Source organism: Thermoascus crustaceus (genome assembly GCF_041956765.1).
Source record: "Thermoascus crustaceus strain CBS 181.67 unplaced genomic scaffold VTN00scaffold_1, whole genome shotgun sequence".
Taxonomy (NCBI): Eukaryota; Fungi; Ascomycota; class Eurotiomycetes; order Eurotiales; family Thermoascaceae; genus Thermoascus; species Thermoascus crustaceus.
This window is the reverse complement of record NW_027192527.1, coordinates 4684658-4708782: the sequence shown is the minus strand read 5'-3', so window position 1 is coordinate 4708782 and position 24125 is coordinate 4684658. Positions and strand designations below refer to the sequence as shown.

General features: G+C 51.3%; 9 protein-coding genes across 9 annotated transcripts; 3 read left to right on the top strand and 6 right to left on the bottom strand.

The window, feature by feature from the left end:
- Window positions 1-337: 337 nt before the first annotated feature.
- On the bottom strand, window positions 338-2897 carry VTN00DRAFT_1698 (uncharacterized protein; the record flags this gene model as incomplete). Its single annotated transcript, XM_069427833.1, has 2 exons — window positions 338-2775; window positions 2861-2897. The coding sequence occupies 2 exons, from the start codon at window positions 2895-2897 to the stop codon at window positions 338-340; spliced, it is 2475 nt and encodes an 824-aa protein (XP_069292400.1).
- Window positions 2898-6833: 3936 nt separating this feature from the next.
- On the bottom strand, window positions 6834-7930 carry VTN00DRAFT_1697 (uncharacterized protein; the record flags this gene model as incomplete). The annotated part of the gene is made up of 6 exons (XM_069427832.1): window positions 6834-7041; window positions 7097-7226; window positions 7282-7401; window positions 7458-7574; window positions 7630-7746; window positions 7798-7930. The coding sequence occupies 6 exons, from the start codon at window positions 7928-7930 to the stop codon at window positions 6834-6836; spliced, it is 825 nt and encodes a 274-aa protein (XP_069292399.1).
- Window positions 7931-9310: 1380 nt separating this feature from the next.
- On the top strand, window positions 9311-12059 carry VTN00DRAFT_1696 (uncharacterized protein; the record flags this gene model as incomplete). The annotated part of the gene is made up of 2 exons (XM_069427831.1): window positions 9311-11652; window positions 11708-12059. 2 exons carry the CDS (start codon window positions 9311-9313, stop codon window positions 12057-12059), a joined length of 2694 nt encoding a protein of 897 aa, XP_069292398.1.
- A 117-nt stretch (window positions 12060-12176) lies between these two features.
- VTN00DRAFT_1695 (uncharacterized protein) lies at window positions 12177-12407 on the bottom strand (the record flags this gene model as incomplete). The annotated part of the gene is made up of 1 exon (XM_069427830.1): window positions 12177-12407. The coding sequence occupies one exon, from the start codon at window positions 12405-12407 to the stop codon at window positions 12177-12179; it is 231 nt and encodes a 76-aa protein (XP_069292397.1).
- Window positions 12408-12722: 315 nt separating this feature from the next.
- On the top strand, window positions 12723-13787 carry VTN00DRAFT_1694 (uncharacterized protein; the record flags this gene model as incomplete). Its single annotated transcript, XM_069427829.1, has 3 exons — window positions 12723-12824; window positions 12958-13550; window positions 13634-13787. 3 exons carry the CDS (start codon window positions 12723-12725, stop codon window positions 13785-13787), a joined length of 849 nt encoding a protein of 282 aa, XP_069292396.1.
- A 534-nt stretch (window positions 13788-14321) lies between these two features.
- Window positions 14322-15898, bottom strand: VTN00DRAFT_1693 (uncharacterized protein; the record flags this gene model as incomplete). The annotated part of the gene is made up of 2 exons (XM_069427828.1): window positions 14322-14579; window positions 14654-15898. The coding sequence occupies 2 exons, from the start codon at window positions 15896-15898 to the stop codon at window positions 14322-14324; spliced, it is 1503 nt and encodes a 500-aa protein (XP_069292395.1).
- A 712-nt stretch (window positions 15899-16610) lies between these two features.
- On the bottom strand, window positions 16611-18272 carry VTN00DRAFT_1692 (uncharacterized protein; the record flags this gene model as incomplete). The annotated part of the gene is made up of 2 exons (XM_069427827.1): window positions 16611-17574; window positions 17635-18272. 2 exons carry the CDS (start codon window positions 18270-18272, stop codon window positions 16611-16613), a joined length of 1602 nt encoding a protein of 533 aa, XP_069292394.1.
- A 1008-nt stretch (window positions 18273-19280) lies between these two features.
- Window positions 19281-19653, top strand: VTN00DRAFT_1691 (uncharacterized protein; the record flags this gene model as incomplete). Its single annotated transcript, XM_069427826.1, has 2 exons — window positions 19281-19329; window positions 19418-19653. The coding sequence occupies 2 exons, from the start codon at window positions 19281-19283 to the stop codon at window positions 19651-19653; spliced, it is 285 nt and encodes a 94-aa protein (XP_069292393.1).
- A 25-nt stretch (window positions 19654-19678) lies between these two features.
- VTN00DRAFT_1690 (uncharacterized protein) lies at window positions 19679-19978 on the bottom strand (the record flags this gene model as incomplete). The annotated part of the gene is made up of 1 exon (XM_069427825.1): window positions 19679-19978. One exon carries the CDS (start codon window positions 19976-19978, stop codon window positions 19679-19681), a length of 300 nt encoding a protein of 99 aa, XP_069292392.1.
- Window positions 19979-24125: the final 4147 nt, after the last annotated feature.

Sequence of the window (24125 nt, the reverse complement as noted above, 5' to 3'; positions counted from 1 at the left end):
ACAGGAGAAAAAGAAGAGACGTTCATATGGTGGTGTGAAGATATCCGGGGAAACACACGGGCCAAGGACCAAGTGCAGAGGCAGACAAGAGATTGACGCCGAGCCAGACATTCCCTACGAATAGCGGAGATCCCAAGCCAACCATGCAAAAAACAGTCGAACAAGCGCCTGCTAGTGAAGGTACTGCGGAGAGAATCTCCGTAAATTCATCACAAGGGGAAAGAAATATGACATGTGACGAGGATATCCCCATCAGGTTTCATCGTTCAAAATCGATCTTTGAAATAAAACCATTAGATATACACAAACATGGACACGGAAACAGATCAGACATACCTTATGGATGGAATATGGGAGCCGTAAGGAATCGTCCTTCAAGAGGTCTTCCACTACTAGCTCTCAGAGAGAAACTGGTAAATGCACGACCTGGTGGGAGCCTCCACTGGTGAATCAACGGGTCCCGATCAAAGTAGCTGATGCGTCCACCATGACTCGGCTCGCAGCAATGATATGGCACCATTCCGAAGTTAGCAAAATTACCAGCCTGTTCTTTGCGATCTCCGACGACATAGGATTGCAGATTAGCGATCACATTGCCCAGAAGAAGCGTGGTTTGTTCAGCAAGTTGGTCCTCCCTCAATGGATAAGTGGCCCCTCTGAGTTTCTGGCGCCTTTCTGTGTCTGCTCGAGCAATCTCCGTAACATGCTGTCGAAGCTCTTCTTCTCCACGGCCGTCAGTATGGAACCAACAATTCGATTCGGCAACTCTCGAGTTTTCAAGGGCAGAACGTTCCAGAGATCGAACCCTCGGCATTTCAAGTCCTGGAGGGGGAAGCCCTGGAGGAGGAAACTTGACTACCTTGTCATCGACTAGCTTTATTTCTAGAAGGGTCACCTCTGCTAGATCCTCCTCTGGTTTGTCAATTGACTCTCTCTGCGGAACTGTCTGTTCAGCTGTCTGCTTGGACTCTGCTGCAGCAGTATCACTGGGTTCCAGGAACGAGACAGTCTTGGATACACCGGAGGGAACTCTAGCGCGGGCAAGTGGCAAACTCTTGTTGTCCTCATTTGTAGTACGGTCGCTGCGTTCTGGCAGCGAAAGTGTCTCAGCTGGCTGACGCTCCTTTTTCAGCTGGTCTTTGGATGTTGGTGTTTTCAGAGGATCGTGAAGCACAGTTCTTGCAACGGTTGACTTGGATGCTTCGACAACGCTGTTCAAGAATGCCGTCATTTCCTTCTTCGCGTCGTATGGTTCTAGCTTTCTCGCTGAGTGACGTTCTCTGCTGTCTGACAACTTGGCCTTTATGGCGACAGACGGAGCCGCTGAAACAGAGGATCGGGCAGATAGAGACGTTGGAGTCTGCGTCTGAGGCGCGGTAACAGAAATAACTGGATTTGTGGTCTCAACAGGAAGGCCAGGCCTGGCATCATGAAAGGCACCAGGAGGTCGGGTAGGAGCGTAGTCGATGTACCGTTCGTCCTCAGCTTCGGAGAAGGAATCAGGGCCTGCTGGTGGGCGAGAGCGTAAGTCCATTTGCCCTTGCCGCTGATGAGTATAAAGGGAAGATCCGCGTCCATCCTGAGGTCTCAGTTGTGACTGGTTAGCTGCAGCATAGAGTTCCGGGCCGTATGCATGGAACGAAGATTCGGCCATGAAAGGATCTTCACAAGGAAGACTCTGGCAAAAAGTGGTTTCCTGCATCCTTCTGGCCACAAACTTCTCTTCTTGCCTGGCAGGGCTAATAACCATTGGCATCATGTGACCCGATCCTTGGAGATGGCTCATTCCGCTGAGGTATGGTATTGCAGGAGTATAATAGTAGTACTGAGATGTGGTGTCATCGAATGGGACATTGAAACCGCCATATTGGCCCAATGGGTTTTCTTGGAGGCGAGGCTCCAAGCCATGAACCCAGAAATGCTGTCCTGGGTTCATTGCGTTCTCCTTGCTTTGTTCCTGAAGTTCGTTGAAACCTGTATTCACTCTAATAGCGCCTCTGAGTGGATTATTGGTTTGGTTGTCGATCTTGGTAGTGTCTGGTTTATAGGAAATGGCAGCGTAAGTACCAGAGCTAAGATCTGTCTTCTCTCTTAGGAGGTTCACGTTACCGGAAGACTCCTTGGCATCATCAGGCAGAAAAGGTTTCCAGGACTTCGAGCCTTTGTTCCGTGTGTAAGCTCTGCTCGACAGTGCGCTCAGGGGAATCGGCTGAGATGACGGGAGACTGTTGAAATCATCCAGCTCTCGAGTAGCACTTCTGGCTCTAGCTGCTGCTGCTGCGTTAAGCTCTGCCGCTCGAGCCTGGGAACTCCAAGATGGACCAAAACCGGCCATTTCCAAACGGCCTTCTTGGGAGAGCTCAGGAGATGAAGGATTGCGTACTGAATAGTTGTCTGGGGGTCCTCCAGATGATGCACGATTGGGAAGCAACGGTTTCGGGTTCGATGGTGCAGTGGCAGAAACAGAACGCTGTCCGAGACGTGATGAGTATTGTCCAGGCCCTAGAAGGACTGGAGCTGAGGGTATTCCCAGAAAGGATGATGAAAAAGAGGTTTTCAGTTTGTCTGGAACCGGAGTGTGTATAGAGAGCTGAGAATGAGAGGAGACGAGAGCAGGTGAGACGCCTGATCTTTCACTTGACCGCCCGGTGAGACTACTGTCAACAGCCAGATACGGAGCCGCTTCAAGATCTGTGGGAAGAAACCCGACCGGCACCCTTCCTGGGATGATACTCTCAATGGTAACCGGTCCTCTCTTTTTGCGCGTCCTCTGTCCTGAAGCAGACAGTCTGTCAGCAGAGATATGCTCACAGGAGTGACAACTTCCTCCCGGAAAGGCAAGAAACCACGGGATACTCACGACGGCGGCTCTTCTTGGGCCGTGCAACAGTGGACATGTCAGAACTCATCACTTAAAGCTGTATCTCTTCATGTAAGGATCATTCAAGGGGGCAGGTGTAGAAGTATCGTCTCAAGGGTGTTCTCACTTTTTGCTATCTTTGCTGCAAGCACCTGCACGATAGATCTTGAGATCTGTCTCTGTGTTTATTATCAGTGCCTCCTTTCAGATGATAGGTGCATGAAAGAAAGAACTACCAGAAAGACACTAGCGGCAACTAGAATGACCTAATGTGAGCTGCTGCTTCCAACTTCTGCAGTTCCTTTCCTGTGTTACTAGTGGAGCATGACACTGATAGCAATGAGAAAAGTCAGTGCAAACATAAGTCAAGTCACAAACAATACGTGGAGAAACCATCTAGCAGCAACCTTACTGCATGGCACTCCATTTGAAATATGCCCTGGCACCAGGTCCCACTCATATTAAGCATAGAAGCCGAGAATACTTTGCTGGAGGTTCATAACTAGAAAGAACACAGAAGAGCCATTCTCAGTCCTGGCTCTGGGAAGATAGTTCATCTTGACAATGGCAGACCGATGAAGCTCTACCCTAAACGCAACATCAACGCGTGAGGGTACTATTTCCTGGCTAGCCGCCTGGAGATTGATCAGAAATTCAGGTTGATTTTCTGAAGACGGGTCTCCTAAAAAGAACCAATCAAGATGAAAAGAAAACATCAAACCACAGCTATAGCATAAATACCTGGTAGCTGAAAACAAATCGAAGAGAATGGTGAAAACATCATAGCATTTATGAGAAACTGAAAACGAAAACCAAACAGCGACATCCCCCTGTTTGCTTGAGGAAAAGAGGAGATAAGAAGAGGGAAAGACCATTCCACTTAATGGCTAACGTGGAACCAAAGGCTTTCGATCCATTGCATGTGGGTTTCGTATTTGGAGACTTGAGGTAACCACTGTACAACCTAAAAGGTCAGGTGCCGCCTTGTTGGATTAAAATCAAAAGCTGACACTGCTTCCTGTATCCAGTTATTATAGGACTAGAACTGTCTGCCTTCGATTCACGACGATGTCGACTTAATCGTTCTACAGAATCGACTCGAGTCAACAGCATTGACGTGTCATGATTAGATAAACTCAGACGGCTACTACTAGTTAAGCATTGACCTCGTACGCCCGCTAAACTCAAAGAGATACTTTCCGGCGATCATTCTCGTTGAACCCTACCTACTTTGGCAGATAAGAAATACCTAGAAAGTGACGCCCCTTGTGTATGTCCAGGCTGGGGACCAATATTTTCCTTTCTGATCATTATTCCTTTTCTCTATCAAAAAGGATGGAATACTATTCAAGGGCAGAATTACCTGTTGAAGAAGTCTAAACAGCCATTGTCTATGCTCGTCCACAGAGGGAATTGGGGACACAATGGGTGCTTCCATGACCATCAAAACTTTTTCCTGAATATATATCGCCAGTAGGCTGGAAATTAGAGGTATCAATGAAGCTCTACAGTTGAGTTGCCTGAAGAACAAGGAGCGTCGTTGTTGCCCCGCCGGACCATAGTGATCCCTGAATGCTAGGTAGGTAACCTAGTACATACGGAGTTGTCCGGCTAGAGCAACGAAACCAATTTTATTTCCACACTTTGTAGGACGGCGTTCGGATACATGTAACAACAGGGCTGCTGTTATGTTCTTGAGGAATCATGGCATCTGCCTTATCATTCTCTATTGCATAATTAACATCGACCAAAAAGACTGCTTGGTCAGAAAAAGAGGCCATGACATCTATTCCCAGATTAATACTAATATTATCTGGTTGACAATTAATAAGAATACCCCCTGTGTCACTGCCTGTGTGATCCGCCAATGATCACTTCCAGCGTCGACAGCCTGCTCATTACCTAGTACCCACCGTGTTGAAGTAGTTCAATAGACTAATCCAAATAAAAAAAGTGCAATGTAATCCCACTTCCCTATCCCATCCAGCGCCGTCGTCATGGAGCTCATGTGCCATAGAGGTGAGATGCCCAGGGAACGTTCCCAAGCTTTCTATCGTCCCTTAGTATTCACATGAGCCACCACGACTTATTCTTATGGTCAGTTAAAAAATATCTATCACACTGGATGCAGTAACGGATTTAGTATTCTGCTAATAGCTTTATCTAGTATTGAAAATGGCATCTGAGGTCCGAGTTACCTAGGTATCCCGCCTGAGCACTGTTACATCCTTTCGGTTGAACAGCCAAAGGAGCCGAGTTTAAAACTATTGATTGTATGAGCTATCTATGTTCTTTATGGTAACTAGAATAGGTCATTCTTAAGCATGATTGAAAAGGAAAAGTAGGCCACTTCAGCATAAGCGAATAAGGAAACCACATTTGGGTCATTTAGGCAGATCATTGCAACACTTCAGGCAAAGAACCACCTTTGCACTTGACAGTACTCAGCAGTTATAACTGATAATTATAGTAGCAAGCTAGCTCCGTCTCGTCTCAGTGTCGATTTGAATGGTCAACTCACCATCCAAGCCATTTACATTATACTTGATTATTCTTGGATATACAGTCTTGTCACTAAGATGCGAGTATCCAAACGCTTCAAGTCCCGTGCAGACAACACAGCCTGAAGCAACCATGACTGTGAAATCGGTAATCTCGAGGTCGTTGACAAGGCAATATAGCATCTTGAGAGGGCCACGTTCAATTAACACATTATATCCACGATCTGAGATATCATCTTTCTTGAGGACCCACTCTCCTGGCTGTGGAAATATATCAGATGTGTAGCCGGTTTCCCTTGAGACAATTTTCTGAATCTCAGAACAGATGCATGGGATTTTATTGTTCTCCAGGGTTAAAATGACTCTTCGCCATAGGCACTGCGCCACGCAAGTTCCGGACACGAGATAAGTCCGAAGGTTGGCGATCCCAAAAGCACCGATCAAAGACGTCGAAGGATTGTCTGGAAAGTTATATGTCTCTTGCCTGGATGGTTGTCCGAGTGGGGAATGTTCCCAGAAGTAATGCACCTCTAGGCCAAAGAGCTCCTTGACGAGCAATCTCAAAGAGGAATTCTCATTGCAAATACCTTTAAAATGCGCTGGCTTTTTGCGATACCTTTCAGCAAAAAAAGGGTTCTTCTTTCAAGATCTTGCAGCTCATTGTAAATAACGCCGTCCTTCTCAATGTGGCCTGGTATTACAGTCAAGGTTTTTGCCTCTCTTGGAGACAGATAAGGATCCAAGAGAAGAGTACAACGCGCTGCGACTCCAGATAACCATGTCAAAAGAGAATACCAAACATTATGTCGTCCACGCATAGACTTTTGTAATTGCAGTGAAGTCCTTTTTTCCCGGAAAGCGACCTAGAAAAGAGATGAATCAATTCAGAGGATATATTATCTTAGTATGTTTGAATACTTTTATCTGGCAGTGTCCAACGTGAGCTGCATGGGCTGGCTTAATGGGTTTTGTGCCCTCAAGCGACGTCCGTTATCCAAAGTGGATGACTTGTTTGGTGGTTCTTTTCAACTGCCAACAACATTGGAACTCTAGATCTGGAGAATGCGAATTTTGATGGACGAATCTCGAGTTACAAGGAAGGAAGGAAGGAAGAAGTTGACATTAATTGTCTTCTGTCGTGCACAATAACATAGCCCTCATCATTGTGGTATATAGGTATTATTTAGCTATTGTACAATACATAAAAATCAGGGAATGACGTTGCAAGAGTTCAAAAAAAAACAAGGGGGTAAGTTCATCACATCGTCATAATATGCTGTTTAACCCGTCAAGGAGTGATTTCCAACTCTGCTAATTGAAACGAGCTGCCACCGTAATCGCGGACGGCGAAGAAGACACTCGTGTGCGATTTCTGGCTCACGGTCATGAAAACTCATCACGCTTGCGCGTACCTGGCCGGCTTCACGACAATTTCTGTTGAAACACCAACAGATAGCCGCCAGATTGGTAACCTACACGCGAGTTGCGGTTCCTGGAATGGTACTGTTTCCATCAAGATTGACACCTCTCGGGTCCAGCTTGTTGGCTAAATGTGAGTTGTGTGGACCAGATGTTCTGCTGTTGGTTCCAGATCCAGAAGTGATATAGCTGTCTTCTCCTCCAAGTGTACCGCGGCCGAAGTCTTGGTGACGAGCGCGGTTGTCCACGTCGGAGTCAACCCTGCATTTTACCTCTTAGCATTTGGACAGAGGATTATCGAGCCTGATTCGCTCACCTTGGGTCCAGCTTGTTAGCTGTCTTTGAATGATGCGGTCCCACGTTGGTCACTTCGGCGTTGTACGGGTCGCCAACAATGCCGCCAGGGGCGTTACGGTTTTCTAAGCTCCTGGTGGCATCGCGGTTGTCTAAGAGAAGGTTAGAAATACCGTCACACAAAGACATATATTTCTATACACTTACCACGATCACTGTCGACACGGGGATCAAGTTTGTTGGCAACGTTGGAATTGTGTGGGCCAGCGTTGGTCGAACCGCTACCATAGTAGCCGCCAGTCACACCGTCAGGGGCACCACGGTTGTCTAAGGGGAGTTTAGCAATTGCGTGTTAGAGATATCCTTGGTTGCTGCACACTTACCACGGTCGCTGTCAACACGGGGATCGAGTTTGTTGGCAACATTAGAATGATGTGGACCGGCATTGGTCGAGCCGGTACCGTAGCCGCCGGTTACACCCCCTGGGGCACCACGGTGGTCTAAAATACCGGTGTCAGATATAATCGATAAACATCGCAGTTATTGAAGACCTACCTCGATCACTGTCCACGCGAGGATCGGCCTTGTTGGCAAGGTTGTAATCACGCGGGCCAGCATTGGTCGAACCAGTGCCGTAGACACCAGTGGTTCCGCCAGGAGCACCACGGCGATCTATAAACGTTAGAAATTATAGATAGTCAACATATTTTGCAGAAGACCTACCCAGATCACTGTCAACACGGGGGTCGGCCTTGTTGGCAAGGCTGGAATTGTGAGGCCCAGCGTTAGACGAAGTGTGGGCAGTATGTTTGTTGCCAGTTACGGCGTCCTTGACCTTGTGGAGAAAGTCGGGCATGACGGGCAGTTATGGTAAGTAGTATGAGATCTGGTATTCAATGTTCCACGGAGTTGCTTTGTCTAAACCCATGGCTTGAGAGGGAGCAGTCCGGGCTTTAAATCATGACTCTTCACCTGGAAGAGAGGGCTAGCCCTCAAGGCTCCATGATGCCATCCGTACTCCCTGAAAAACAGCTATGGAGAGCGAAGATACAAGCATGGGGAGATCTCTTATTGGCTCCATCCGGAAGGCATGACGTTCTACTACCACAACACTGCAAATTCGGCTCGGGAGGGGCGTGGTCATCACGCCCTGGCAAACGTGTATGAGAGCTGGCCCAGACACCTCGCTTGGAGAACGTAACCGCAAACCTGGATGACGGTGGCGATGAACCAGGTTTGCTGCCGGTCCAGCACTCTGGATGATCTATATGAACGAGTGATGCTGTCATCGATCGTCATACCCGCTCACCAGCCACAGCGGAAGAGCATCCGCCACAGCGGCCCCGCCCGCCAACTGGGTCCGATCCAGAGATAAGAGATCGTGGATGGAATGATGGGGAGAAAGACCCTGGACGCCGATACTCGTATAACATCTCTTGGTTCCTCCTTGCAGTGTGTGTCTTGCGGGTATCACGCTGCAGTCCATTCTCTGCAACAAATAAGACTCCGTTAGCAGGGAAGGTTCAAAATCAATGGCACAGGACGGATCGCTGGGACGATGATCAGTTCTCATCGAGACTAGGTACACGTACGCAGTATGCAGCCGATTAGGCATGTATGTAGACACGGCTCCTTATCGCAGGATCTTCATATGCGTAGGGAGATGGCAGAGATGATCGATACGTTGAGGGAGGGGCCAGCTCCTTTGCTGCATACCAGATGCCAAGCAAGGCACACAGGGGAGGGTAGGACTGCAAGATATCCGAGACGTGAAAGGATGGGCGGAGCATACCGTATACCATCGACACTACGCAAGCTCTGCGATACTGGAGTGGAACGTAACGCGGTCTTCGTTATGGACAGGGAGAGAGGACTGCCTCAGGCAGTGCAGGGCCGAGGCAAGGTCCCGTGACGGTCTCGGCGCCTGTCGCCGCCGTCATGGACTATCTGCCTCGCCTCGCCGCCCGGTCTCAGGCGCATGCCCCCATGCCCACGCCCCATACCCTTCCTGCTGTTCCTCCATCCCAGCTCATGCCCCTCCTCATCGTCTCTGTTTCTTAGCTTCTCTCATCTCCTATTGATTCTTGTCTCGTTTTCATCGACCCCGGCTCTCCTAGATGAGCAGCCGCTGTGGTCTGCTCTCAAAGGCCGCTTGATTGGTCATACGAGTCCCTCTATAGCTAGGTATCCATCATCATCCCGTCGGGCACCGTCCGGGTGGCCCCCGTCTGTCGACATGCGACCTCCACGGTTAATTCTCCTTATACTTTGCTTCATTTTTCTTCCTATCCTGCTCACCTGCTTGTCGCTCCTTTCCGCCCATCCGCGTCAGGATGCCTCCGCTGACTCGTTCGCTGGTCGGACGAGCCGGTTGCGCGCCCTCTTCTCCTTCAACGCTCCTTCCTCCCTCTTTCCCCCGTCAGCAATAATCAGCCTGACGGATGACAACTCGACTTTCTTTTTGGCCCGGCCTGCAGCGTTTGGGCCATCATTGCCGGCCAAGGGGCTCAGTGGCCAGCTATGGATCGGAAGCGGGTTCGGCGACGATACCCTTCGCAAAGGAGGAGCTACTGCGGGGGCTGAAGGAGAGCTGGGCTGTTCAGACGTGCCAGGCTGGGGAGAAGGAGACAAGCAGCACAAACTGGCCAAAGGCACAGATAAGAGCACTGATAGAAAGGCTGTCACCCAACCCGGCTCTGGGCCTGATGGTTCTATCTCACGAATCCTCCCTAGGAGCGATTCCGATCGAGATTCGAAGCTTCAAAAGGACCGAAGCGACACAGGTGCTCCTCCGTCTGCGGATGACGGGACAGACGACCACCTCCATCACCCGCTTCCAGACTCGGATTTCCCTGGCCCGAGTAGCTCTGAGGCCAAGAACAAGCCGCCCACACATGCTGACATACAGTCCCTGCAAGAGAGTGCTGAGATTGCCGGCAAGATTGTGTTATTGAGTAGAGGCGGCTGTGGCTTCTTAGAGAAGGTCAAATGGGTCCAGAGACGAGGCGGAGTGGCTCTCATTGTTGGCGACGATACAAGGGGTGGAAGCCTGGTTACCATGTACGCGCGTGGTGATACTTCAAACATTACAATCCCTGCTGTTTTTACTTCTCACACCACAGCGCATCTCCTGTCATCTCTTATCCCTCCACAGACTGTGGATGATGCGGATGATGGCTCCAAGACCCTACATGTGAAAGGGAGCACCAAAAAGCCGCTCAGCAAAGATAGTTCTGGGAAACGTGGCTCTGGCTTCACAACGACTACCAAAGCGGCCCCAACTCCGGCTTCGACTAGCCGCTCTGAGCTCCGTGGAGATCTTACAGGTACCTCTGGCTCTTCTGGTTCAAAAAGAGGATTGCTGCATTGGATTCTCTCTCTTGTGGGCCTTTCTAGTGACAGTAGTTATTCCTGGCATCTCCCAGAAGATAGTCGACGACCTCCAAGCAGTGGAAATATCGATTGGGTTATAGTCGGCAACCGGGAAGAGGAAGAAACTTCTAGCGGCGCGAAAGCACCAGCTGACAAGAGCAGAGAAACTGCTGATGGCCGATCAAGCAATTCCAAGAAACCAGAGTCTGGCTCCAGTGTTGACGGGGATGGTTTTGTCATTGGCGTACAGGATTGGCGTGATCCTGATCTGGTAGCCCCGAAGAGTCGTTCAGTCCCGCAGCCAAGCGCCGCTCCAGGGAAGCCCAAGGGAGCAGGTGCAGGTGCCCATGATGGTGATAAGAACTCAAACTCTGGATCTAACGGCCTCAAGGGAGGGAGCATAACTCCCGGAAGCGGCGAGTATATGAATCCTGACAAATCTACAAATAACAAGAAGCCAAACTCTGACAGCCTTGATGTCGTCGCTGATGCCAAGTCCGGTGATTCTAAAGCAGGAAACTGGTTTTCCAATCATTTTGGCTGGGCTGAAGATAAGGAGTTGGGATCTGGCAAGTCTTCTCCAGAAGGAGTCCAGGAGACCCCGAAGGGCGAGAAGCTCGTCAAGATACCAAACTCGCAGAACAAGCCAACCCAGGGCAAGCACGGCGAATCAGGGGAACATGAGGGTCTCTGGGTCACTCTGACACCAACCAGCATGTCTACGAGCCCCTTCTTCGACACTCTTCTGGTCTTAGTGGTGAGCCCTCTGGTCACCTTGACGGTTGTATATGCTCTACTGCTGCTCCGATCTCGCATTCGGCGGCGACGCTGGCGAGCGCCCAAATCCGTTGTTGATCGGCTGCCAGTAAGGACTTATCATACCATGCCAGCATCCTCCTCTACGTCCCAGTCATCAGCTAGTCCCGGAGCCTCTACGCCCACCTCACCTCTCCTCGTTTCTGGTTCTCGTTCACCATCTGCACGGTCCAGACCGCGCTCCCAGACTACATCTGGAATTGTTTCTAGTGCAGCGGAGGCGGCTAAGGAAGCACCATCCGGAGAGAAGTCGAGCTCAGGATCCAGTCTCTGGCGACGTAAATATACTGGAAGACAGGTTGAGTGTGTTGTTTGCCTTGAAGAGTATGTGGATGGAGAAAGCAGGGTGATGAGCTTGCCCTGTGGACATGAATTCCACGCCGAGTGCATGTAAGTTTGTGATGATGCTCTTCCTGATCCAAGTCCTGCTGACCGTTTAATCTAGCACTCCGTGGCTCACAACGCGTCGACGCACTTGTCCAATATGCAAAGGGGATGTTGTTCGCTCCATGGCTCACTACACCGCTGCTGAAAGGCATGAGCAGAACGAGCGGACAGCGGATGATATTCAATCTCGTGCTCTCGAAAGCCGTAATGGCCCTCAGGAGGCCGGCGTTCTGGTTTCTGGTAGTTCGGAAGACGATGTGTCGGACCTGGAACGGGGCGATGGCTCAGCCGTTCCTCTACTGAACGAGCACGTGCCTCAATCCAGCTGGAGAAATTTTGCTTCATTAAGCTTCTCGGCGCTTAGCGGTGACACCATCTGGCATCAGGCTCGAACCGACAGGAACAGATAACGCTCTTTGACCCCCTCTTTTCACCATGAAACGCGCACCGGAAGCCCACCCGAATCTCTTCTAAAAGGCTTTATATGGCCTCCTTACTAGTGTGATCATCTTCTCGTTTGTACTTGATTAGCGGTCGTTTGATTTTTCTTTGTGCACGAGTGGTCTGGCGTTTGGAGGGTATACAAGGAGTGCTGGTCGCAACCGAGGAAAGGCTGGGATGTAACTATGGAACACGGCTGGGACAAAGCGTATCTGTTTCTTGCTTCGACCTTCTCTTTTTTGCGCGTCTACGTGGTCCCAGTCTACACCATTGCTTGAATGTTTCGTACAGTACATCGTCACATCGTTACTCCACATCTATTCTTTAGGTATCTAACCTGGTCAAAAGCAAGGTCTTCCCTCTTATATGAGATTATTCATCTCGTTCCAAATCAGTAGACTTGGCAGACTTGAGAAAAACGCTGTAGTAAGGGAAATAACCTGATATACAGACCTCAATGGAGCGTATCAGCGATCAGAGCACGTGACGTGCGGGGCCTGTTCCCGTGACGTCATCTCCGGGCGCTGATCGCGATGCACATGACATCGTGCTCATGCGCCGCGTCTGACGCTTGCGATGTAGATTGCATCGTGCTTCGGGGTCTGTAGAATCCCCCCAAGCATAACAGAAAAATGGAAGACCAGCTCAAGGAGATTGCGTCCGAAGAGGCGCAGCACTTGAGGGAATTGGCCAAGGATGGTGCCAAATCAGGCGCATACCTTTACCCCGTGAAGGTGAGTGGACCTCGAACTCGACTGCACCGCCATCATTCTCTCTGCCATGATAAACAAATCCCCGGCATCAATAACTACCCACGTAGGTACCTATCTATAACCAACTAACCATGCCTTTCTCTCTCTCTCCCAGGGCCTCATCTACTTCCTCTCCCACCGCAACCTCTGGGCACCCCTGAAAGCCCAACTCGGCCCAACCCTCTCCGTCGGCGTGGGCGTCACCTCCGCCATGTTCTTCTTCACCTACATCCCGCAGGCCGCCGTGCTCACCATCACCAGCGGTCCCCTCATCGCCCCTTTCTCCGCGGCCCTCCTCGTCCTGAGCGAGAGCTCCACCATCACCACAACCATCGCCCGGTCCTTCCTCCTCCACGACGCCCTGACGGATACCTTTGACGGGACGCTCGTCGCGCAGGGCCACGAGGCCCTCGTCGCGGATGGAAGACAGATTAAGCCCGCTCACGAAACCGGGGATGGGGAGGATCCGATCGAGCGGTTGGGGACGATGCTGAAGAGGCCGCTGGCGCGGTTCTCGATGAAGGAGATCCTGAGGGAGATGCTGTATCTGCCGTTGAATTTTGTCCCCGTGGTCGGGACGGTGCTGTATGTGGTCGTGCAGGGGAAGAGGATCGGGCCGGTGGTGCATGAGAGGTATTTTCAGCTCAAGGGGTGGGGGAGGAGGAGGAGGGAGGAGTGGGTGGAGAGGAATCGGGCGGCGTATACGAGGTATGTTTTCTTTTCTTTTTTTTTCCTTTTTCTGTCACTTTTATAAACTACCTCTTTTTTTCCCGGGCTAATGTCGATTACAGCTTCGGCATCACCGCGTTCATCTTCGAGATGGTCCCCTTTGCGTCGCTGGCGTTCTCGTTCACGAACACCATCGGCGCGGCGCTGTGGGCGGCGGATATCGAGAGGAAGGGCATGTCCACGGAGTTGAGGGAGGAGGCGAAGAAGATGAAATAAATAAGTAAGTGCATAGGTTTCTGCTTCTTTGTCGAGGGAAATATATATAGAGTTTGGAATTTTTTGTGGGGCTTGGGGTTGGATGGGGAGTGGTTGATTTTATACATACATCTACCTATGTACTTACTTCGTGTAGCGTCATATATATATCACAATGAGTTGCTGTCCTGGAAGATTAGCGTTTAGCGAGGTACAGTATATATATGCGGCACAGGTAATTGATAAGTATATAGTACACAGCAGGGAAGCAATTATAATTTATCTACCTGTCTGTATGCATGTAGTCTATAGTACATTGTACAATATAAGTACTTTAGTCCTGTAATTGTTACTTCTTTACGTGTTCGCGTGTCTTTTGATATAAATCTATACGGAGTAGTACTGCGCGTTTCATCCAGAAGTATATGGGATAATATATATCTACTGCCTAGATAAATAAATACCTTTGATAGACGTACCAAAAGAAGCCAGAGAGACACAAGTAGACATAAAGACCAACCTCGAAACCAACAAATACCAAGAGATTCTACCTTTCTAAACCTTTGCGCCCTTTTTCTGAGCTTCATTAGTCTCTTCTTTCTTCCCCTCCACTACTAATCCACCGGTCCACTTCCCGTCCGCAGACCGCGTCCACTCCACGGAGCCGAAACTCGACGCGCGCAGGATGGTCATCCGGAGGCTCTCGAGCCGGGGCAGGTGCGTCGAGAGTTCTTGCATGTCGGACGCGGAAGGAAATACCTTTTGGAGCAGTTCGCGGGAGGGGGTTGATGAGGAGGATTCGGAGGAGGAGGTCTGGTTTGGTTAAGAGTTAGTTGTTGTTAGGCATGTAGATAGAGAGAAATGGATAGTTTGACTGGAATACTCACCTCCTTATCAAACTCCGCATCAGGGACGCCCACGATCTCCACGATCTCGAGCTCCTTGCCGCTGTCGCCGTCATCCTTGCCACCCCGGAGCGCCTCCAGCAGGGCCGCCTTGGCCGTCTCGCTCGCTCCGACAAGCACACTCGCGCTCAGGACGGCCAGACCTTTCTGGAACCGCACGATCTCCGCCAGCTGCGTCGTGTCGAGCGTGTAGATGGTGGAGTCGAGCATCTTCAGGTTCTGTGGACCGGGACCGGAGCCCGGGGGGCGGACGTTCTCTTCTTCTTCTTCTTCTTCTTGCTTTTCTCTCTCTTTGTCGGCGTCTTTCTTGGTGACGAGGGTTCTCTCATCATTGTTGTTATCCTCGACGACTCCACCGGTCAATTTCCGGACCAGGATGGCCGTCCCGGGATTCGACTGCGGCAGGGGGATGATGCCCTCCGGTTTCCGGCCCGGGATCGGGATGCCGTTCTCATCGACGTCTGCTGGATCTTCAGGGAACTCTGACGAGGACGGGTCCGAGGAACTCGTCGGAGGCGCAGCGAGACTGAACGACGCGGCCATCAGCCCGGGGACCAACATGGTCGGAATCTCCTCCCCGGGGATACGGGAGAGGAAATTCGAATCCGAATGGCCCCGGTACGTGTACGCGATCTCCAGAAAACGGAGCATGCTCCTCCTGGGAGCCCCCGTGCCGGGGTCCGGCGTGTTCAGATCCTCGAGGATAGCGCCCAACCCGGCGACGAAGCCCTTGCGGGAGAACGTGTCGATGAGGTGCAGCTCGCGGAGCCCACCGCCGTTCTCTTTCCTGCCGACGAGGACGTCGTTGAAGAACTCGCCCGCGTCCCGGCGCGAGCCGTCCCCGACGCCGTCGACCAGCTGGCTGTACAGCGTGAGCGTCTTCAGCTTGGGTAGGGCCCGGGCCAGCTTCGCCAGGAAGGGCGGCGGGTAGCCCAGCGAGAAGAGCTCCATCGTCAGGGCCTCGATGCCCCGAGGAAACGAGGAGGGGATCACCTCCGGGTCGAGCGCCGTGGTCAGCTGGTCGGAGTAGTCCGTGGGCTTGATGTCTGAGGTCAGGGTCAGGGCCTGGAGATGGGCCGCCTGGGGAGGGAAGTCGGGCAGCTTGAAGCTGTCCAGCGGGATCTGGGCCGCATTGGGGAGAGGTTCTGTGAGTTCTGTTGTTGATGTTGGCACAGGGGGCTGCTGGGGCAGCTCCTGAGGCACTTGGGGGATAATTGTTGCAGCCATAATGATGGGAGAAGTCTAGGAATACGGGTACAGAGGTATAGGTACAGAACTGGACAGGACAAAGAAGGGATGTCAGGTAAAAAAAAGACCGGTAGAGAGCAACAGAACGTCAGAGAAGCAGCATCAGCTCTTCTCTTTGAAACACCGCCATCTCGGATACCATCTCGAGACGTGCGGGGTACGCGTCATGGTAGCGGAGAAGATGCGGAGCACAGGAGGAAGAGAAGACGGCGGATCGAGGTGGAAGACCGGGTGGAGGCGGCGGACGAACGAGAGCGCGGATGGACGCTGCCCCTCATGCCAGCTCTGGAAATCTACGTCCTATGGTATCGGTTCGTTTCTTGTTCTTCTCCATCATCTCCATCTTATCCGGTGGGACCGAAAACTGGGGTAAAACATGGGGAAGCGGGACCCGCTGACTCAGCCCTCCCCAGACTCCACATGGACAAAGTACATCCTACAGGGGAGACAACAGACAACCGATATACTGTACACAGCAATGGCATTCGAAAGTAACGTTATACACAAACGCCAACCCTCCCAGCCGCGCAGGCCGGGAACTATGTAAACACACAAAAGATACCTGCCATCGCTACTCCCCACCCAAGTACACAGTCATGCAACCATTCTGGAAGCAGACCAACCTGGAAGCAGCTAGCAGCTAGCAGACCCAAGTTTTAGCCTTACAGGTAAAGCTCACATAATTCTGTAGTTAGGTAGTCGCCCGGTCGATCACCTCCGGGCTGCCAGGGACACAAGCCCAGCTACAACCACGTCTCAAGAACGGCAACGGACGCAATTTCTGCCCAGGCGCCCGAGGCCCTTTCAGGCCGTTCTCATGGGAAGCGCAATCCCACCACTCAATCCACTCCGTACGTGGGATAACAAAGCTCCGGTTGCACACCGAGCACTTTCTGCCGCCGGCGTTGCGGACCTCCCTCGTCTGCCTGAGCAGGCGGGTCACGAGCTCCGGACAGAAGGAGGAAATGTCCGTTTCGAACAATTGTTCAAAATACGGGGACTTGCTACATGCCAGGAGAGAAATCTCGCGCAGCGATGGAACCCGAGAGGATGTCTCATCAATTCTGGTCTGCGTCTGGGATCCGCCGTAGCTCTTCCCGCTCGTCACAGGGAGGCCTTCCATGTTGAAGCGCCGGACAGGGCCCGTGGCGACGTGAATGGGAGTCCATGCATCGTCGGGAGGAAGGCCCATGTAGTCACGAAACTTCAGCTCGTCGTCTAAAGACTTTCGGCCGTCCCAGATTCCGTGGTGCCACTCCTCGATTTCGGCTTCCTCGAACTGAAGGAACGGGTTCGGATGGACGACCAAATGTTTCAGTTCGCCGCCCTTCCCGACCAGCTGTAGAATCTCCCATGGTAGATGCTGCAACCTGTTAACGGAGACGTTGATCTCCTGCAGCATTTTAAGGTTTTGGATAGCAGGCGGGATCTCTGTAAGCTTGTTGTTTCTCAGACTCAGGACCTTGAGAGTCACGAGTTCAAATAGTTCCGCGGGAAGACTTGTGAGCAGATTGCCAGACAGAAACAGCCGGAGAAACGGCTCCAAAGAGCTGAAAATATTTTCGCTAACCGGTGGTTCTCTCACAGGAGGCTGCTTTGTCAGGTGGAGCAAAGGCCTTAGCAGACCAGAAGGAATCGTTCTCATACCTCCCTGGCTGGGAAAATGTTAGCATGCAGCTCTCTCTCTAAAGGTCATTCAAACTGAATGGGCCTACCTCAGGTCGACACTATCTTTACCCTTTTCCAAACACTCATTCACAATATCCCGAGCCACCTGGTGCTCCTTGGGTTCCTCGACGCGGAGTGCGGCACGAGGCTGAAAAACCGGTCCATGCGGCGGTCCACGTCGCGCATCATTGGAATCTCCACCACCGATACCAAGCAAGCTCTGGACCCTCTTCGCCGGCCCCAGTTTGGCGGTATTATTATTGTTCTTCAGAAACTCCTCCCCGCACGACGACGCATCCTCCGAAGTTAGGGAGAAGACCTCCGCGGACGACTCGTCGCTGCCCATCCATACACCACTGTCCACATGCCGCTTCTCCTTGAAGTCGGCCCTCTTCCTCTTGGGGTCCATCACCATCTCACCCCACCACGTGCCCTTGTACCGCCGTTTCCGACTGATCCCGCCCGCGGCGCCGGGGCCGTCGTAGTTCTCCAGCCCAGAGGCTGGAATGTCGTCGCTGGAGAAGAGAGCCGGGTCGCTTGATGGCTGGCTCGAGAGGTCGTCAAACGGAGCGCGCGACAGCTGGCGAGACTTCCGGAACGCGGGATTCAACGACGACGTCGCCTTGGAGGGTGAAGAACGGTGCCGGATCCGCGGCGGCGGAGGAAGAGGGACCTCGTTATCCATTGTGACTCAAGAAGCTTCGTTCTCCCCCCGTTCCCCGTCTTTTGCGCGAAGGTGAATAGGGGGGAGTTGGATACCCCGGAGTTCTTGTAATTCGGGTGGTGCGCACGCGAGCGCGGAGTGATCGGGAGGGGTCTGCGCCGCGAACCGCGAGCTCGCCAGGGTCAGCTGGGAAAAAAGCGGTCAGGAATTGATAAGCGAGGAAAGATCGACTTGCTTAGGAGATCTGAGGAAGCAATGATATGATGAGCAGAGCTATGATGGCCGACGGGATATCATCTTCCTGAGGGCACGAGGACTGTTTACTCCACGCGCGTTGGACGCGGTCTCGGCCAATCAGTGGCGTGACTGATAACGGCGCGGAGGGGAACGTCATCCTGGCCAGCGATGCGAACAAGTCGCCCTTCAACGGCTACACAGGTCAGAACATCTGTCCGCCGCAAATGCGAGGACTTGCTACTCTTATCACGCTGCAGGTCTCTGCTTATAGATTATGCCCTTGGAATGTTCTGCGCGCACCCTGCAGATCCCAAGACTGCCGAGAATGAGGTCCACCCCTCGATCGACACACACGGGACGATCCCGTGTGCTTCACAAGATTAAATCCAACGACGTCCCTCTTGTCGCGCAGTCTTTCCTCGGATCTTCCTGTTTACATATTGTCCATCGCATGCTCATCCCGTCTTTAGAACAGTATCTATAGCAGAAACAAAAGACCATAGTGTAATCTGGACGATGTATAAATCTCGTTTAACTATCGGTATCTCAGAGTCCAAAAAGACGATCATCACATAGCCTCAAATAATACCAAGATGAAGGTCCCGACGTCGAAAGAAGAAGGGTGAATAATCAAAAAGGTGGGAACCTTCATTCCGAAACGCCCCCCGCTTTTTCTTTTGTTCACTACTGTTCTGCTTATCCACTTCAAAAGACCACTCAAGGCCCGACGACCTCGCGCGGCCGGGGTCTTTCAAGAAGAAGTCGCAGCTCAGGCGAAGAAACAAAAACAGCATGGAGCTCGTAACAATCCGAGGCAATCATGATGAAAAAATAAAAGGGGGTATAAAAAAGGGGTATATCAAGAAGTGTAAGATCTGGTCCTCGTCCGTCCCGTTCCCGTCACTGATCTCCTGCTAACAAAGAGGTAGAAGACAAAGCGAATCGTCAAGTCGCCGCTCACCTCTCCAGGAGACGAAAAAGAGGAAAGGCGTCGTCGACCTTGGCCAAGATAAAATTAAACAAGAAAGAAATGAAGGACCAAGTGTGTCCGGACAAGCTTGATGTTGACCTCCGTTGCTTTCGAAAGTGGATACAATCGAAGAGCATAGAAGAATGCCAGGTGAAAGCGGCCGACCTCAAGAGGTCCCTGGTGGATTCCCACTGAATTCGCACGGCCGTCTGTCTCCCAACTAAACAGTGGAACCCAGGATCAGGGCAAAGGATCCCGCAACAAGAACAGCCGGGATGCTTCCAGCCATGCCCATTGCACCGCCGGTCTGGGTGGCAGCAGCAGCCGACGTGGTGGGCACTGCAGATGTGGCAGCAGGAGTGCTAGTGGCTGCGACGGAACTCTGCGGCGTGACCGTGGCCACATGTGCCCGGATGAGGGTCTTAGTGATCGTTGTGGTGGTTGTCGAGGTCGTTTCAGCCGCCACCAACTGGGGTGCGGCGAGAAGGAAGATGGAGGTCAAGATCGCAGTGAATCGCATATTTGCTGAAGTTGGAAAAGATATACAGTCGAAGTGACGTGTGGCAGGCTTCCGAGAAAGACCTGTGTCTTATATAACTCTGTTATACGACGTCGGACAAAATGGTCTGCCGAGACTCTATGGTATCTGACGATAAAGAAACGGAACAAGGATCGAAGGTGTCTTTGCGACGATTGTTGGACCGGCGCAGGCTTGCAAAAGCTGCGACAAGATTTGATTCTGCGGCTAGAGAGCGACGTATTAGGCGACAGCGAGAGGAGTCCGACTGGAGCGCAAAAGAGTGAGCGTCACAGCGGAACTGGTGTTTGGTAATGAGCGTGGGAGGAGCACTGCTCGACGGAGAAAAATAAAGCAAAAGCACGAATCGTCAGGACGGACAACGTCGTTGGGCTAGGTGCTGAGAGGGAAGATGGAGAGGCAGGCCGGGAGGCGGAGTATTTTGTATGTATGACTACTCCAAACTGTCAGGGCTTCCCTCCGGGGAGACCCTCCCACCAATAGTCCCCGAAAAGCTCGATGCGGTGATAATATTTTACTTTTGCCCTTCTAGCATTGTTACCATTGGGCCGCTTAGGATGACTTGTTTGTTCCATCCCTTTAGCCCTGCCGGGTAGTTGCTAGGGTTCCCACTGGCTGCTCCATAGTAATACGGGATACCACTGCCTTACTGCTTAAAGAATCCGGTACGAGGGAGACCACCCAGTGGAACTTCTCAAAAGTCTTGGCGAAAGGCACAAAGGCAAAAGTTCTCGACGTGTCGGGTGTTGTATGCCTCTGTATGGCTAGAACGCAGCAGTGCAATCTTATTTGCGACGGACGCTGTGTGATTTGCCGCCGGCCCCCTGGCGCAGGCGGCCGCTAGGACACGTAGCGGGGGCTGTAAGGAGACGAAAAACGTGTGCGAAAACGCTAACAGTTATTAACTACTGCATAGCGTGGCCCCCGACAAGTGGTTCCTGTAGAGAGTCTCGTTGGCCCAAGCAGCGGGGCGTCCCTGGAGCCATGCGACGGTAGTGCTGCACGCGGATTCCCCGATGCGGAAGATTCTACGGGGAACAAGGGCGTTACGGCGCAGTGCCTGGCCGAGGTACACCATGGCCTAACGCCTTACCTGCAGAGCCTGCAGAGTGCAGACATGAAAGGCTTACGCCTTGCTGCATGTCAATCTGTCTCGTGCGGCATTCAGTAACTGCTAACGTAAGGTACGAGTACGAAGATGAAAGGCCGCTCTCTCATCCAATAACATCGTCTTGCAGAACAAAGCCTGCTACAAAGCGCAAATATTGTTTCCTTGTTATATTATTATTGCAGAGGGGAGTCGAAGCCCCTGCCGCCGCCAACCCTTTCAAGTTTTTTCAAGGATATTCGGGGATCGTCGTTTGAGCCCTTGCTAGCGAGAACGGCGGTCCGGAAACAGGTCAACTTTTAATTCTGCCCTATATCGCACTATTAGTGTTGTTATTATTCCCCAGAGATCCAACGCCCCGATACTGGAGGTCAGTAACAAAGTCCTTACTACCGCTGTTTGGGGGTCGAGTGCACTGTGCAAGTGTACAGGGATGCCACTGGTAGCGTCCGACGGTCTGGTGTTTGACCAGATAATGCCAATTAGAGTCGGAAATGGAAGGTTTCACAGCAGCTGTGGGAACATCCTGTCGGGTTCTCTGACACGCTTTCCTCCCAGTAACAACAAACCATTCATCCAGCGTGCAAAATCTGAAGGCTCTGTTCTTTGTTGCCATACACACAAACACCATCAGACATCGCGTGAGTTTGCTACCAAGGACGGCAAGCGACGAATGCCGAGCGAACATTTTTTTTGGCTGCCCAGTCCCGCGGCTGAAAAATGCTTTCTCTTGGTCCTTGGGTCTTTAAGAGTCGAGATCTCGACGATCGCGCTTGGAGTTCGTAGGACTGAGACGGCCAGCGCCAATCTCTGAGTCTGGTCCTGGGTGGTCCCACATCAGGAAGAGAGATCGGCCATGACTAGAGGCGACTGGCCACTGTTGGCCAGGCCTGAAGAACACCGTAACACGGAAGCAGACCGAGCAGTGGACAGCAGATTGCTCCTTGCGTAGTAATTGTAGTACTCCGTATACAGACTATTCATGATGAGCAAACGAAGTCGTGTATTATAGATCAGTCGGATATTTCGACAGTTAGGGAGGGCTTATGCTATCCGGACAGGAGGCAAGTATGACCCTCTGTGGGATGAACCGCGGTCCCCTCTCGCACCAAGTCACGTGAAATTACATAGGGCTGAACCCGTATCTCGGCTAAGGAGATGCAATAATATTAATTAATTTCTTCGAAGAAAAATCGCTTCAAGGGGGTGGTGGCGTTCCTTTCATGTCTTATGAATCAAGTTGCAAGATTTTCCTGATGGGCCATCTTATTCGGAAAACATACACCTAACCAATAGGATATCTCACCTGAGGAACCTTAAAGGATTACCTTATTCAGGGGATCCGCGGGACATTGGAAGGCACATGACTACCCACATGACTGGTAAAGATTTTCCGCCAGGTTCGAAACCTTCCGCGGGAACACGGGGAAACGTTTCCGTAATCCCGGCTGGGAGATGATCGTTTCCAAGCTGTCGGAGTAGGCCGCCTGAGGACCTTTTCTTTCCACGTTCCAAGCGCCTGGTTGCAAAGAACGGCTTTCGGGAGGCTGCGTTCCAAGTTCCCACGGACCATCCATTGATGCCATGTAGATTTGCTTTGTTCACCCCGGCCTCTGTGTAACGTGTTACGTCTTTCACTGTGAAGTTTAGAGGTTATCGGCTGTAGTTATACCCCTGGCTGGCGAGTCAACAGCTGTCAGTCGCGAATCATGACGACTAGATCCTTATAGGGTTTTAACAAATGTGCATCACTGAATGTTCATCACTTCGTCCCTGATGTAGATATATGTGTGTTCAGCGTGTTTCTAGCTCAAATAAAGACAACGACTCTTGGATTTCTGCCTTGCAAAGCACAGTCTTCACCCCAGCCTGGTTTTGAATCCTTGATATCATCTCATTCCCTTTTCTCAGTAGAATATTCGACAGGGTAGCATAAAAGTACCTAGCATGTAAATACATTCAAAAAGAGACCGCAACGAGCTGGATTACACACCCGGCTGATGTGGAACTAACAAACATGGATTGAAAGGAAAAAGAACTACCCTGCCAACTTATTGATAGGCAATTGGTATCATTATTCTTCAACGACTCCGGATTCTTTGTACCCCGCCGTCTGATCTGATCCGCAACGCGGTCAGGTCGAGATCCGCTGTGGCTGGCCATCTAGATCTCGGAACCGTCCGTATGTTTCAGATCTCAGGTACCTGAGATACGCGATCTGTGCAAGATCTGGATCTAGATCCGGCATCGTACAGATTGTGCCGTTAGAGGTTCCTTTTTGATGCTTAAGATCGCACTATCCCAAAAGGCTTTTTAAGCACTATTTTTCTTGGATTCTGGAGCGGGTGCCCGGCTTCTTTGATGTCCTGGGTCCGTGCTTGATCTGATTCTTGCTTGCATTAATTCACCACGCTAGTTGAATCGCCGGTTCAAGTGCTTAGTAGATGTTTTTGTCGAGTGTTTTGATAGATTGGCATATTATTGGGACTTCTACAATTCTAGATGGTATAGTGTGAACCTTGCCACGAGGACTACATACGACACCGTGCTATTGTCGCAACGAGCTGTCGGAAGAATCTCTGGGAGACATCCAATTCAAGAGATTATGCTTGTTAAGACGCTCTCGGAGTACGATGAAGTTCTGAAAGGGGTTGCTAATGACATGTGATTCATATGATCTGGTGTAGGGGCTAAACACTCTGACAACTACAACTTCCTCACGGGCTATGTAAGACGTCCTTTAATATATTCTGAAACTAGGTCTTGCTGACGGAAATCTGGTTCCCACTCCCCCACGGGAACTTTCAAATTGATTCCCTGGACACTGAGGTCTATCTACACTGAAATACACTGGCGCTTTCGCAACTCTATACGAGAGTTACGCTAACAAATGTGACTACATAATTTACAAATTCAGTGTTTCAATGTGATCAAGCTGTGATCTCGAAGTTGACTGGGGCGCATTGAGGAGAAGGATTCGAGGATTTTGGGATATCATATTTCCCATCCCTTCTTTGGAAC